General features: G+C 37.4%; 1 protein-coding gene across 3 annotated transcripts in view; it reads right to left on the minus strand.

Moving 5' to 3' along the window:
• CHN1 (chimerin 1) overlaps positions 1–16,044 on the minus strand; it is a 182,808-nt gene that overhangs the window by 45,571 nt on the left and 121,193 nt on the right. For all 3 annotated transcript variants that reach the window (XM_070508138.1, XM_044768685.2, XM_014851652.3), the window contains one exon: positions 869–946. In XM_070508138.1, coding sequence (XP_070364239.1) covers positions 869–946 — 78 coding nt within the window. The remainder of the gene's footprint in view (positions 1–868; positions 947–16,044) is intronic.

Genomic DNA, 16,044 nt, shown 5'->3' on the forward strand with positions numbered 1-16,044 from the left:
AGAACTTCACCATAAAGTTGTATAACTACTGGGAAGTTACTACAGAAATGCCAGTGCATCCACTCACTAAGTGTAACTGGATCTCCTTAGGCATGGCCCCACACTGTATGTTCTCTGAATTAGGTTGCAAAGGACTGAACTTCAAGGCCTTATAGCATGCCATAAATACAGGCAAGATCTACGCACAGCTTGAATCAACACCATATCACCTTGATGAAAGATGATTAAAGTATAGTTGGTAAACCATATTAACACAGTAATTAAAAACTACACACACATACATACAAGGTGAAAGCATAAAGCTATTCAAAAAGTGAAGAGAAGCTGCCAGTGCCGGCAGCATTACCAGTCCCATGGTAGCCATCCTCCTTTCATCATGGTCAGTTCATTCACAGAGGAGAAAAGGCAGAAACTAGGGGAAATGCAGACCATCTGCTCCATCCAGATGCAACAGCACATGCCTCTTCTATCCAAAGCTTTTTACCAGAAACGAACAGAGAGATGATCTAATCCTCTCACGAAATAACCGACAAAGGTAGACACATTTGCATCACAAATAATAACGCCAATATCTTTAAATGAGACCTTTTTAACATGAGTCAAGACTTTTACCACCAAGTGTACACTGATTAAACAGAACACTAAATCAGCATTAAGAGCAAATGGGGTTGGCTTCTATTAGCTTTATTCAGCTATTCCTTAAATAAAATCATGCTTAAAACATCTTCATTCCTTAAATAGCAAGAACATTTTAGTCCAGATATCCTAGTTTTAAAAAGACATCAGAAGATATTCCTTTAATACTGTATACTTCAAGTAATGTGCATTTCCATTCTTATAAGAAAAGGTTAAAAACAAATATTCTTACCTTGAAATTGTGAACCTTTTCATATTTTGGAATTTGCTCATTTTCTTTCAGAGTTGCTCTTCTAACAAGTGATGTCAACTGCGAATAAGCAAAGAGTTTCAGAGGTTGCCAGATTGTCACAGACGACTTTTGAGAACCCAGTTTCATTCCCAAGGCTGCTATCAATAAATCTTGCTGACGGCCCTCTTGTTTTGATTTGTGGACTGCAGCTCTATTAGTTTTCCTACCCGACCAAGACTCTTTGGATGGCATTTTGGAATTCACAGGAAAGAAATAAAACCTATATTGATCTATGTCTTGTCGATGAACTCTATTCAGCTAACAAATGAGCATTCTACCAGGCAGCACAGAACTCTAACCTACAGAGAGCTGCAGAGAAACATCACGGAGAGGTGGAGGAGGATGATGAAGCACTTCTTAAAAAGAGGTCGACTAACCAGAAAAATTCTTCTTTCTTCCTTTTTTTTTTTAAAGGGCTCTATATTTAAGCATCTGAAAACTTAAGAGTCTGAACAGAAATAAAGAGTCGACGCTAACATGCAAAACATTCAGCATCTCACTATTCCTTTCTAAAAGCCCTGCAATTCTGACAAATGATACATTTCTAAAAGCTTTCTTCTCTATTCAATATATTAATGTCCATTCTGAATGAAAGATGCCTACATACTGCCTGCAATCAGTTTCTAGCAACAGACACCCTGTGAAGCCCCTAGCTGAGGGTGGGTGAAGGGAGGGATCTGACAAGGAAGGCTGGATTAGACTGGTCACCGTAAGAAAGGAGATAACCAATGAAAATCAAGCAACAGTATTTAAGTACTGTATTCCTCAACTCATTCTGTCTGTTTCTCCCTCCTCTCATGTAACATTTTCTTGCTGGCTCAAGGCAAAAAAAAAAAAAAAAAAAAAAAAAAAAAAAATCAGTGGGAAGACAATGAGCAATGAATGAGTCATGCATCATTACAAAATGGAATTTTTTTTTCACCTATTAAAAGCAAAGGAAAATGAACACACAGCAAATTGGTTTCAAAAAGAATGCACCACTCCCAGGCAAATTATGGAAGGCTCGATCTATACCATCCTTTGTGCATACAGACTGAGGTGAGTTAACTAAAACCCACTATTATTAAAGATGAGCAAAAGCTGATAAGTATTTTGATGAAAAAGAAAAGGAGTTTAATTAGGTATTGTACTATTTTCACGCAGAACAGGGAACATGCATATAACACTGCTACCACCCTGGAGCGGTCAGCTTTGTCTCCCTACCATGAGTAGTTCTGCTGTGGATCTATACTTAAATAGAGCCAACCATTATTTTAATTCTTAGTCTCAACATTCTTTATTCAAGAGCTTGAGACCAGGTCATAGTGGAGGCTCCTTGGGAATAACTGCTCCTGTACACAGGTCCCAGGTATAGGGTAAGTGCTGACAGGACCCTTGGGTGGTTGTTTGCTGGTGTTGAAAGAGGGGTGCTGGGTAAGAGACTCAAACCCAGCTCCATGTGACAGCAAGTCCTATACTCCTTACTAAGGTGCTATAAGAAGCTTAAGTTTTCCCATATTAGCTCCCTAAACATCTGTTTCCTCATGCTACAGTAATTAAGTTTAACTCATTATGATTCTAATGTTACACTGTATTTAAAGAATCTACAACTCTATATTTAAATGAATTCAGTCCCTTTGCTTGGTGCAAACAACTTATCTCAGATTTCATAAGCTAGAGGGGGCATGTGGCCAATGCAGATTCTAATTTAATTAGGGTATGAAGTGGTCCTTAAACCATGCTAGATATTGGAAATATTGAATGACTGATTTTCTAAACATCCCCAAATAGTTTTTTACTCACTTGAGTCTGTAGTTCCTTCTTTTAACATGGTTTATTCTTTTAAAAACATTTTTAAGTAGGGGCTGGCCCCGTGGCCGAGTGGTTAAGTCTGTGCGCTCCGCTGCAGGCGGCCCAGTGTTTCGTTGGTTCGAATCCTGGGCGCGGACATGGCACTGCTCATCAAACCACGCTGAGGCAGCGTCCCACATGCTACAGCTAGAAGGACCCACAACGAAGAATATACAACTATGTACTGGGGGGCTTTGGGGAGAAAAAGGAAAAAATAAAATCTTTAAAAAAAAACAAAAAAACATTTTTAAGTAAATAAAAGGCAGAAAATATTTGCATCTACAGAAGTTCATTTCCACAAATTTATATCTTCATGTGATTAATATGAGATAAAAAATGTTCTCATTCCAAGAGGAAATACAACGGAAAGAACTTTCCTTGCCTAACCTAAATTACTCTTCAGCTTAGACCTAGTTTGTCATGTGATGACTAAAAATAAAAAGGCCAACGAACTCTCCAGTCATGTACAACCTAAAGTGAGGCTTATCTGATTCTCAGTAGGCATCAGGAAAAAAACAGAGACTCCAAAGGCAAATTTAACAGTAATTTTTTTTCTCCACAATGTTTAACACTTAATGTTTAACTTACTAAGTTAAAGAAAACAATCACCCATCTCACCAAAATAGCTTTTTTTTCCCTATTTCTGATCAAGGTCCTTTATTATAGATCATCCCTAGTCCTTCAGCTGTAGTAACTAAAATTCGACCAAAGCCTAAGAATATCCATGGTTGAGTTATCCAGAAAATTCATGCCTGGGTAAAAGTGACTATTTTGTCATTGAGAAGCAAAGTCTACTATAGACAATGCAGAGTCAGAATGTCCTTCCTAATTTTTCTACCTAATCAAGAAATACTGGGTTAATTGCAACTTGGACAGCTACCTAGTGCAGTAAAGAGATAGAAAATAGCAGCTCAGGATGAAAAAGTTCTTAGCTACCCTCAAAGCGCTGGGGGTTTGGTCACTAAGATGCCCTTAATAGCTGCAAATGCACTTCTGATTAGCTTTGCTGAAGAGCTCAAGTTATGAGAGCTGCTAACTCTAAAATTCAGAACCAATACCAACGTTCTGACGTTCCAGACAAATGTATACCACTCATCCTTATATTTATCTGGCTATATCGACCTGGATAGTTACAGCATCTATTAATTATGGCTATCATTTATTGATTGTCAATTACTTATGTTTTAGGAACCCAGCTAAGCACTTCTCATACAGAAGTGCAGTACATGCAGGAGGCAATGCAGCCTTCAAGGCTCCATTCAAACACCCCCTCCTTCATGAAGCCTCTGATGATTTGTCCCAATCAGATGCAATCTCACCCACCTGTGAACCTCAGGGCCCTTCATTTGTTCATTAATTATGAGATTATCATCTTCTACCTCAATCACAGTTAACTGTGTAGTTGCTTACATAGAATTGGGTCTTATACATCTTAGTATAAATCCTAAATCTAGTAAACAGCTTGCACAAATAAAGGTTCAATAAATATCTGGTTAAAAAAATAAAATCTGGGGCTGGCCCCGTGGCTCAGTGGTTAAGTCTGTGCGCTCTGCTGCAGCGGCCCAGGGTTTTGCTGGTTCGGATCCTGGGTGCAGACATGGCACCGCTCATCAAGCCATGCTGAGGCAGCATCCCACATGCCACAACTAGAAGGACCCACAACTAAAGATATACAAGTATGTACCGGGGGGCTTTGGGAGAAAAAGGGAAAATAAAATCTTAAAAAAAAAAATCAAATGAAATGAGGACAACTATTTTTATCGGGGAGGCAGAGTGTTGTAATAAAAAAGAAGGGATTTGAAATCAGTGACAATGAAGTTTGAATCCTGACCTTGAGAGACTGGCTTGGTGCCTTGGTTACCTCATCTACATACTATGAATACGAATACCTACTTTATATAGGTTACTGGGCAGTTTAAAGGGGATGACGGGCAAAAGAGGAAAAGACTGTCTGTAGACAGTAAGCACTCAATAAATGAGAGTATTGACAGGGGTGCTGTGCCAAATATTAGCTGCAGGGTATGCTGGGTAGGATAAAACATGGGTTTCTGACCTCAAGAAGTTAGATTAATCTGCTTTTATTTATAACATAGAAACATGCCTGGAAGTTCCTGCCCTTCCCTATATATTATGGTCTCCCCCAAAGTCCCCAAATTCTAGTTCTATCTTTTAAAAGGCATATAACGACAAGTATGTTAGTTGAAGGAGTGGGGTTGGGGCCGGGGGATGGAAACTGGAAAGGAAAGGAGATTGCCAGCATTTGTGAAGAAGCCAGGAACAATGTTTGAGGCTTCATTCATATTGTTGTCCCATTTATTGGTCAATCATCCTGGGAGTATGTTGTATAATGGACATTTTATAGATGCTCACAGAGTGACTTGCTCAAGGTCACAGACAGGAAGTGGAAAGTCTGTGATCTGAATCCCTGTCTTTGTCCCCAAAGCCCAACACTTCTTTGTGCTACCTTATATTCTGCTACCTTATAATGAGAGCAGGAGACAGACCCGAAGTTTAGGGATAGAGCCTCTCATATTCTGGTTCTATAGAATAGAAGAAAACAGTCTAACTAGGTGGCGGGTCTAAACCAGCAGGGCACGTATCCCACAAGGTCATTCTTGCTGGAAACACCAGCAGTAGTTAGCTCTTTATTGTGACTGGGAATCTTCAGCCTGTCTTAGACCTGACTCTGGCCATCAGTGATACTGATATCACTTTTGTATGCTCACCTGAAAGAAAGGGACTGGCCTGGAAAAAGAGATGGAGAATGGGCAGATTCCACAACCCTCTTTGCTTCTACCTTTGTCCAGACCATCTGTAATGTAGAGAAGTGGACTACAAATATGGTGTGTGTGGGGGTGGGGAGTCATGTGAGGAATAAAGAATGGAAGGCGGCCATAGGTGACCTTGGAAAGGTAGACATTTGCTGTTTGTCAAATAAAGAAATTTCTGCCGCTGACCCCACTACCTTGTTGCTTGTCTAGTAATAATACTGGATTTGTGCTGAGCTAGCCTCTCATCTTCACTAAGCATAGAACAACAGGATCATGGGCAACGGAGCCAGACAAAGGTGCTGACTTTAACCCTGTCATCTATTGGCTGTGGGATGTCCTTGGTCAAGTTACTAATTTATTTCAGTCGTTTCTTCATGTGTAAAATGGATGAAAAGTGCTTACATTATGGAATTATTAAGAATTAAATGAGCTAATATGTGGGACACATTTTGCACTATTCCTGGCACAGACAGTAATCAATAAATAGGAGTTTCCCCTCCTTTCTTTGTAGTACACTTCTTTTCTCACAAATATCTGGTTTTTAATGTGGGACCAAGACTTAAGCCAAAAGAATAAATCTCCCATTACTGAATATTAGGACTCGCTAATAGTAAGAATATTCTCTAGGAAACTGGAAGGACCTCACACAAATAGCCACCTCCTTTATAACATCATGATGATGCCACAGACTCATGAGCACAATGCTCCCATTAACTAAGCTAAGTCAACATTCCATCCAAAAAGCACAAGAAGGGAATATTCTAACTGGCATGTCCCTGAGGCTCAGGGAGATGAAGAGTAGCTGGATTAACTACTGGGTGATATAAGTCACTGGCTTACACTTAGCAAAATCTTGCAATTTCTATAAAACATTAAAACTGAGATATAAACAATACAGCTTTTCCACTATCAAGCAAATTCAGCGCACTCTAGATGCACAGATTTATTCATAGCTTGGTCCCCCCAACCATAATTTGTAACCAAATTTCTCTCCTTTAGAGCCAAGACTGGAATATACTTCAAGGTACTTAACAACAATATGTCAGCGTACATTTATTAACTGACAACTACATGGCTTTGTACTAGTAAATGCTTTACATGTGTGTAGTTTAGCTGTTAAAACAATCAATAAGGTAGGTATCATTTTACAGATGAAGAAACAGAAGCTCAAAGAGAGTAAGTGCCTTTCCCAAGGTCACCTAATTAGCACATGATGAGAATAGGATTTGAATTCAGGTCTATGTGACTTCCAATTCTGTGTCTTTCCTCTAGGCCATCCTGCCTCTCATATTATCTGTTGTCAACATGCAATTTTGAAAGGCTATCATTTGAATAAATTTCTGGATCATTTATATGCTAGTACTCCTTGAATCACTAGCCATTTCAGTACTGCTTATATTTGAATTCATAGTATCTACCAGATTCATCTCCTTAACCAAAATTTTCAAATGTATTTTAAGTCAAACATTAGAGCCTTCTTTACAGAACTCTACACATTCCTTAAATTATGTTAGGATAAACAACTTTTTATGTTGCATAGGAAACTCTTACCTCCTGCCAGGACTCTAATTTTTATGCTACTGGCATCAGTCATGTCATAATTCCTAATCCCTCTTCATTACATAGCTCCTCTAGCATTAACATAATATCCATCTAAACATATAACAATAAGGTGCATCAATGCATTCATTTCAGCATATAATAAATTTAAATTACACTACTAACATTGACACTATCAAACTCTGTACACGCTCACATGTTCCCTGACAGACTCATATGCAAAAACTATAAACATAAGACATTTGAACAGACAACGCAAACAAAAAAGTTCAGTCCTGCATTCTTTATTCTTACAAGAAACAACAGAAATGATCAAACTCTCCAAGTGCCAGTTTTGAGGGAGATTTTGCACTCTGCATGAAGAAAACCAGGCCCCAAGAGAAGGGGCTGGAGTGGCATAGAGCCTGGTTCTGACTGATAGCAGCCAAGTCACTGAATTTTTCTAAGTCCCAGCTGGATTAAATGAACTCCATGGTCTTTATATTTTTAACAAAAATTGAAAAGGAAGAAGGAAGGTTCGTAACTCATTCAGCACACAGGGATGTAAAGATCTGGGTGTGTCTATGCGGGAAAGCCTAGCCTGGCTATCTCCAGTGAGTCCATACAGGCGGCTCTGGCTAATTTACTATGGGCTTTTGTCTGGCACCCAGTCTTGTAGGCTCAGAAACTTAATTTGTCAGCACAAGGAGATCATATCTATTTGTCAAGGGGAGGCTATATTATAATACCAAGCTCATGAAATTTAGAGGTAAAAGCAGAATGACAGTTGTCTACTTTATACTAAGATAAGAGATATAATTATCACAAAGTGGTTGACCAACAGGCTCTTTTCTGGAAGCATACCTACACTGGAAACAAAAAATTATTAGGAAGTTGATTAGAATGGAATCAGAACAAGTGGCATGGGTTAGATGAACTGAATACGTAATGCATAGAGTTAAGAGATTTGTTGAACGCTCTTTAATTAGGATAGTCATGCCAATGGACTAGAACACTCAATGTCCACTTAGTGGGGCTCCCTCATTTTGTCAGAGTTTAGATGAACATAAGCAACTTCTACTTCTCCGAGTCTCCTCTTCCTAGGCATCTCTTTACAATTATTTTGCATTATCTCTGCTCAAATATCTTTGGTGGTGATCCTAAAGTCAATTCATAAGACACAGTCTTATTTTTTCATGTACAAGTTCTTAATGGATACTAGATTGTAGCTCTGATGTACTGATAACAATTTATATAATAGGTACTTTGGGCAGATAAAATAAAATAAATGGAAGATGTTTTCCAGTCTGGAATTACATAACCACAAGTTAATATATACACATAACATATATAAAATCACACTTGTTGTTAGTGCCCTGGAGTTGATTCTGACTCCTAGTGACCCTGTGTACAGCAGAGCGGAACCCTGTCCAGTCTGTTTGCGCCATCCTCTCACCTTCCGGCGCCGCGTCAGACAATGCTGTGCTGCTATTCATCATGCAGCCACCACAGTATGACGACAGACGGGTAGTGTGGTTCCCTGACCGGGAAACGAACCCGGGCTGTGGCGGTGAGAGTGCTGAAGCTTAACCACTAGACTACCAGGGCTGGCTTAAAATTACGTAATAAGAGTGAAATATTCTAATCTAACACTCTCCACTATTTGGCCACTGGCAGTGATGGTTGTACAATGATGATCATAACAACATTCTTTCTTGGTTCTTCCCAGTGAAAAGCTGAAATCAGCCTCAATGGAAACTTCTTCTCAATTTTTTCCCCCTAAAATGAACCTGAGGGGCTACTTAGGGAAATGTATCATTGACATTTTTGTTTTTTGTTTTACTCAAATGTTGATACCTATTACCTGAAAGACTTAAAGAAACACTATGGTTGTTCTGTAAAAACAGAGGAGATAAAATTAGGGAAGCTCTAACACTTCATCAATAATTAATTGGGACTTTAAATCCAGTGCAAAACTCTTGAATGATGGACTTTTGCACTTTCTCAAAAAGCTTTTAGTTGAAATATACAGATGGTAAATATAACTAAAAAGCAGATTCAGATTGACATCACGAGTATTTTCACATTTTAAGCTGCCACATGAGTTTATTTCAGTCCTGTGCAATCATCAATGTAACAGAAGCAAGCCAGTGTATCAGAATAAAAGGTAGGCACTGTATTTTCAGTTTTCCCATTCCTCTAGTGCCTTCATTGATTAGGCTAGGGTGATGGCTATGTGATTTGGTTATTTTAAAAAGGACTGTCACCAACTTTCTTAAACTTAAGTTATAAAAGTTTATTTCCTTCATGTGTAGTTTGATTAGAATATTCCAATTGTAATTTATTTTAATATTCATTTTAAGCTCAATAAAGATAAATGTTGACTCACGGTATGAAGTATATTTGTGAAGTTCAAACATACTTTTGAAAACCCATTTCTATTATTTGAAAATGGCAGTAGTGGCCTGAAGGTAAAAGATTTAACTTTCATAAACAATTACTCTGAGAAGACGTGTAAGCACGGGCATAATTCATAGACGTGTTCACTGTTCCCCTCACTGCCAGACATTAACTTGTCTTTTCTTTGTAATGACATGCTATACGGCATGCTTTACATCAAGGTAATGACGTTACAAAGTAAAAATAGCTTGCATCTGGGTATTTGCTAAAATAAACTTTTCATATCACATCCACAGTATTTCATTGACAAAAGTCCTTTTAGTTCAAAGGATCCTAATAAGACTGAGAACTTTAACAACCCTTAACTTGAATGCTCTCCTTTATATGAGATAATTTATATATATATATATGTTTATACACAAAAGAATCTAATTATCTATCTATCTATCTATCTATGTACTGTGTCTCAAATGGAACTCGACATCTTAAGAGTGATGTGAGGCACCTGGACCAGGCCCATAAATGATCAGTGCATTAGAGAATAAGACACAGAACGTCAGACTGCAATCAACTTCCTGTGAGGAGGAAGAAGAAAGAATTAAAGGATGATTTAAACATCTATCTTCTAGTGACATTTTAATGTCTCGAGAGGGATTTTCACCTTGCCGTTTTCCTCCTCCACAAAGGATAGGTTAATGGGAGATAATTTAAGGAGCAATTGAAGATCTTAGGTTGATAAGGTCACATCTTATTTAAGGCTGTCTGGCCAGCTGAGGCTTATGCTTTACTACCTTTTCCAGCAAAATGTCCACAAGAGCCAGCCACAGTGAACGGGGACATGCAGGGACCCTGGGGTGGCTCTCTAAGCTCCCCTATAATGTACCCATTTGAAAATGTTCATACAAAAATGATTTCCATCAATTACTACTGGGTAAAATTGATATTTCTAGGAAGATGTGTCATATGCATCTTAGGTTTAGCATATATCCCTGTCAAGTGGCAGGAAATTCATAATCTAGTTTCAGGAGAGCAGGCCTGGGTAACTGACGGAGGCCTCAGAGGACCGTTTCTGGCAGCAGGCCTGACTACATGGCCATGGTGCATAGCAAGAGGAATCTGGAAGGTAACTGCCTTAATAATCCTGTTCTAGTCCTACTTTACAATAACTTTAATTACTGTATTCTTCTATCTATTTGGTTAAAAAAAAATCCAGGCCTAGCTCTTACGCTGCCCCCAAATCAGTAGCCCTTACACAGAGGTTTAGATTTTACAAAGTACTTCGCCACACATACTATTTCATTGCATCCTCACATTCCTGTTTTTACAAAAAGAAATTTCAGCGATGTTAAGGCATTTGCTCAGGGGCAGATAATCAGTAAGCAAAGGAGCCATGATGGAAGCCCAGTGCTCCTGACTTCACACCCTGCCCTCTCTCCACTCTGTGGTGCATCCCTGGGACTTGGGGACGTGATTACTCAACCTGTGATAAGACTGACTTGCCTTGAGTAAGGCCCAGGGTCACAAAGACCCAGAACCATCAGCAAGCAGAAATATTCACAGATGAAAAGGACCGCCCCCAATTCAGTTCTAAGCCTGACAAATGGTTTACAACAAACAGAGAAGTAAGGTCAGCCTTGGTGATTCATTCTGGCATTTTTAAAAGCCTCTTTCATTATTTTGATGGTGGTGGGTAAAGCGATATGTTGCTCTTACTTAGATACATGCAGATCCTTTGTCAAATGTCTATTAGGGCTTCAAGGAGAGTTACGGAGCAGCACGCCTGTTTTTGTTTTTGCGTTGGCTTTTCCGGTTCCTTAAATAAAAACCAATCAACAAAACTACCCTCTAAACCAATGAACTGAGAGAGCAGTCTTGTGAGCAACTAATTAAGCTGTCTTTAGAAATAGGCAATGAAGCTTTCCATTAAAATTCACCAAACAGCCACACACAATTTACAAGGTGGAAAGCCATCCCACTCTCATGGGTAAACAAGTAAGGAAGTCTTAGAACAGAGATTCTAGAATGGCCAATGCAGTGAGTAATTAGGATGCATTTTATCTTTAAAAGAATATAGTATTTAAAAAATAGGGATTTGGGGTTCTAGACATGTGGCCTGAGAAAGTGTAAATACTTTACATAGCCCACAAATTCATTTAAAGAAAATACAGAAATGGTCAAAGTATACATGTACAATACAAGGTTCTCAAATAGTTTTCATTCAACAAATATTTTATTGAGTATTTACTATGTTCTGGGCATCAGTGAAACTGTGGCGAATATCAGAAAATAAGGCTCTAGGTTATTTTCATAAGGACTAGATATTAAGCCAGTAAGTACATATTTCATGAGTTAATAATAATTGGGATAAATACTGGGTGGGTAATGGATTTTTTTCATCCTTTTTTAATCCTAATAATCACATTTTCTAATAAAGGTTGAATTTATTTGTGAAATCTATGTCAATGCCCTCTTCCCAAGCTGCTTCCTCCTCTCCTGGTCCTTCTGAGATTCTAACAGGTGACTTCTACCCGTCTCTCCATCCCAGATCTCTCTCCTTAGAATATGGACGTGCCTTCAAATGGCTTCTAATGCCCAAACCATAGGGTAGTCTGCTGACTGCCTCATACAGTCCTCTTACCAGAAATCATGCAGACAGGGAGGTGTCATTTATAAACCCTCCTCCTTAATCTGCCTAACCACCCCCCCCCACCCTTTCCATAGAGTTAAAACAATTAAAAAAAAGTTTTTAACTGAAGTTCAGTGTTATCTATAGTTAAGAGGTTAAAAGCTTGGCTCTTGAGTAAAGACTATCTGTAAAAGACATTCAGCCCTATTTACTAGTTACGGGATTGTAGGGGAAGTCTCTGTTTCTTCATCTGTAAAATTGGAATGATGGTGGTCCTACTTCATAGGACTGTTGGGAGGATAAGATGAGCTAATGTATGTAGAATGTATGGAACGGATGTAAAGTACGCATTCTCAGTACCCAGCAAGCAGAGAGCTCTCAATGCTGTCAAAGCCCAGGTGGTGGTGGTGATGTCAATACTGCCATCATCATACTCAGAACAAAGAAGGCACTAAATGTGGAAAGAATGAGGACACAAAGTTCATGGCATATTTGTAACTCTCAGTGAATTCTCCAGACTCACAGATGAGTGCTTGTCTGAATGAGTCCAGCCTCTTGCCCTTACGGTACTGCCAGAATAGATTTAATACAAAACAATATGGCCATTTTCTTACAATGGCCACTTCTTAAATGTCTCACAGCTCAGTTTTTTAAAAAGTAATGACTGCCCAGAGGTGCAAAGAAGAAAGGCATTTTAAATATTGTTTCCTCATTTGATGGCTGAAATGTATGCAAATATGAACTGAAAACATGTTAGAGAGAAAATCTGTGACAACATAGGTATCTTAGCAACATAGCTGACTAAAGGATGAGACTGAATTGAAAACATTTGTTGTGTTAAGAGAACAGGTGCCACCTGAAGTACAAAGGATGCTTGGGATTCAAAAACTGCAGTTTTCAGTTCTAAAGATTGTTGAATCATTGTGGCTTAATACGTAGGATCAAAACAACTATTATTGTGAAGGAACAGTGCAAAGTGCATGAAAATTTATGGAAAAATAAAAACCCTCTGTAATGATGAGTTCCAAAAAAATGATAGAAGGAAAAGGGAATTTGGGTGCTATCTACTATTGGTAAGCTTAAAGTTTATTTTTCTTCCTATGAATTCAAGCACAAAACTTGTTAGAAAATTGCAAGATGAAACTATTTTCAAATGCACGTCTCAATAAGGAAGACATTAAAATAAAAAGTATGATGCTAAAAAAATAGCTTGCCCAAAATATCTCCTCCTGCAGGATCAGCTGTAGATTTTTTTTAAGTGGATGCTTTTGTTACATTTTTCACTGTTAGAAATCTCAAACCATGTCATCAGTTGAATAATGTTTCTTTGTTGTTTCCAATTTTAAAAGAACCCAGTCTTTGAGATACTAAGTATAGAATTTAAAGTATTCTTTTATACCAATGGTACTGCTTTTAATGAATGACAGCATATTAAATTAGTTATTGTGGGTGACAATTTGGATAGTTTTCTTTTCTATCTCTATCTCTGTTGTTTCTGCTGTGGATTACATTAAGTTTAGAGTTCTACACCTCCACATTTGAAAAACTCTCCAAAAGAGAAAGAGTTAGCCTCATACCAAATGATGTAAAAGATAGCTGTGTCTGTCTAGGGATGGTTTTCTTGAGGGAAAGTATTGTTTGAGTTGCAAGCTGAGTTAGCTGCTTTTTCCACAGAATACCATTTTTCACTTGGAAGAACAACTAACATAAATTTTGGTTACTCAGACTTGGCATTTTCTCAAAACTGAACAAAGTGAGCCTGCCGCCTCAAAGAAAACAACTGACAGTCAATGATAAAATTCAAGCTTTCGAGTGAAAATAAGAATTTTGGAAATTCTGTACCTGCCACCCTGAACTTGACAGCTTCCCACTACTTAAATGACTTTTCTGTTGAGACCAATAATATTATTAACAAATGTGATTTTTTAACGATATTGCATAAAGAAACATGTCAAGTTTAGAAGAGCTACATAACTCAGTGAACCAATATTTTCTAAATGACCAATGCACGATGTTACAGAATCATGAATAGCTGAAAGATCCATTCAGAGTTCAAGACAGACCAATGGATTTTAGTGTAATAGAATAAGAAATGCTTATTGATAAGGTTTCAGATTCCACATTGCAAGTAACCTTTAAGAAACTATCACTTATCCAGTTTGGGTGTGATATCAGAGAGAAATATCCACAATTAGCTGAAAAGGCTGTTAAAATACTCCTCTCTTCTCCAAATGCATATTTTTATGAGGTCAGATTTTCTTCACGTACTTCAACAAAAACAACGTATCACCACAGACTGAATGCAGAAGCATTTATGAGAATCCAGTTGTTTCCTAATATTAAGACATACATTAAAGAGATTTACAGAAATACAAAAAATGCCACTCTTCTAATTAAATTTGTTTCATAAAATATGGTTATCTTAATAATAATAATAACACTATTATGTTAACATATAGTGGGTTTATTTTTAAAGTGAATTAATAGATATTTTTTAAAAATCTGTTTTAATTTCCAATATGGTAAATATCAATAGATATAATCCACATAAATAAAAGCTTTTTGAGGTCCTCAACTATTTTTAAAGTGTAAAGGGGCATTGAACCCCCAAAATTTGAGAACCGCTGATCTAACCCATTAGTTGTAACCTTTACTGTGCAATAGGATTTCACACACACACTCATATAGAAAGACAAACATATTAATCGATATCTGGACCCCATGTTGATTCTACTGAATCAAAATTTCTGCAAGCTTCTCTATTATATATAAAGCTTCATTGGTGAGAACACTGATCTGATTTGGCTCCTTAATCAAAAACTATTTATGACTGCATATTTTAGAACTTCTCCAAAAGTTTATTTTACATTAGTTTTTTTCATTTTCTTCATTATTTTATTTCTCAAAACTATTATCATAATAATATCTTTAATTTTTTTCTTTTATAGTTAGGAATGCTAATCTTTATTCATTGTTATTGGTTTCTCTGTTTCTGAGAGATACCGTGGAAAACAATAACCTGTCAAATTCTGTTGAAAAGCTGAGAGGCTTTGTTTGCTTCATTTTTCTTTTCTGCTTCTAAATTATAGTAAACTCTCTATAGTAAGCTTTACATATAGTCTCTAGAGTATTGATTTGAAAAATACTTCACCTACCTTCAAAATCTTGTTTATTTAGGAGGAGACTGTCAACTCAGAGGTCTTTTGCCAAAGAGCTAAGTAAGCTTCAACTTTGATAATGAAATGCTAATAAGTACTTTGAAGACTGAAATGATGAAAACCTTAAGATGTCAACCTGAATTTAAGTCAACTGCTGAAAATGCAAAAGTGTGCTGACATCTTAAATAAATATGACACGCTTTATTCTAAATCTTAGTTACCAATATATTTCATTAATACACAAATTATGTTAACCATTTAATCTGGTTTAGTTATAAAAACTTTAGAGAAACTTATCCAGATCTCATTCTACTAAGTATACTGTGATTTGAAACATGTTGAATTATTGACAGCTTTGCACATTTATGTACAATTTACACTATCACATAAGTATAAAATCCTTTCTTATTTATTTTTGTTGTTCCTATGAAAGGAACAAGACTATCCGGATTTACACATTTCTGTGGTACTTAAAGAAGAGAGGGGAGTATTTGACTACAAGCAACCATCAGAGAACTGAGCTACAATATAAGGAAGGATGTTTTGTTTCATTTTTTTATATTAAAAAATTCAGTAGTCATAGGTTTTCTTATTCGGTAAATTTGAATCCTTTTATTCTTTTAACATTTGATAAGAGATTATTTTAAAAACTGAACATAAGGGTTGCAGATCTAGAGTGCCACGTCTCAACGGATGAAGGGCCCACGTGAACCACGCTTCAACTTCCTGGGGACGGTTCCCAGGTGTTTTAGCCTCTCCCTTTTGAGTAATCCAGTTACTCAAAATATGGTG

This window comes from Equus asinus, chromosome 4 (assembly GCF_041296235.1).
Source record: "Equus asinus isolate D_3611 breed Donkey chromosome 4, EquAss-T2T_v2, whole genome shotgun sequence".
NCBI lineage: Eukaryota > Metazoa > Chordata > Mammalia > Perissodactyla > Equidae > Equus > Equus asinus.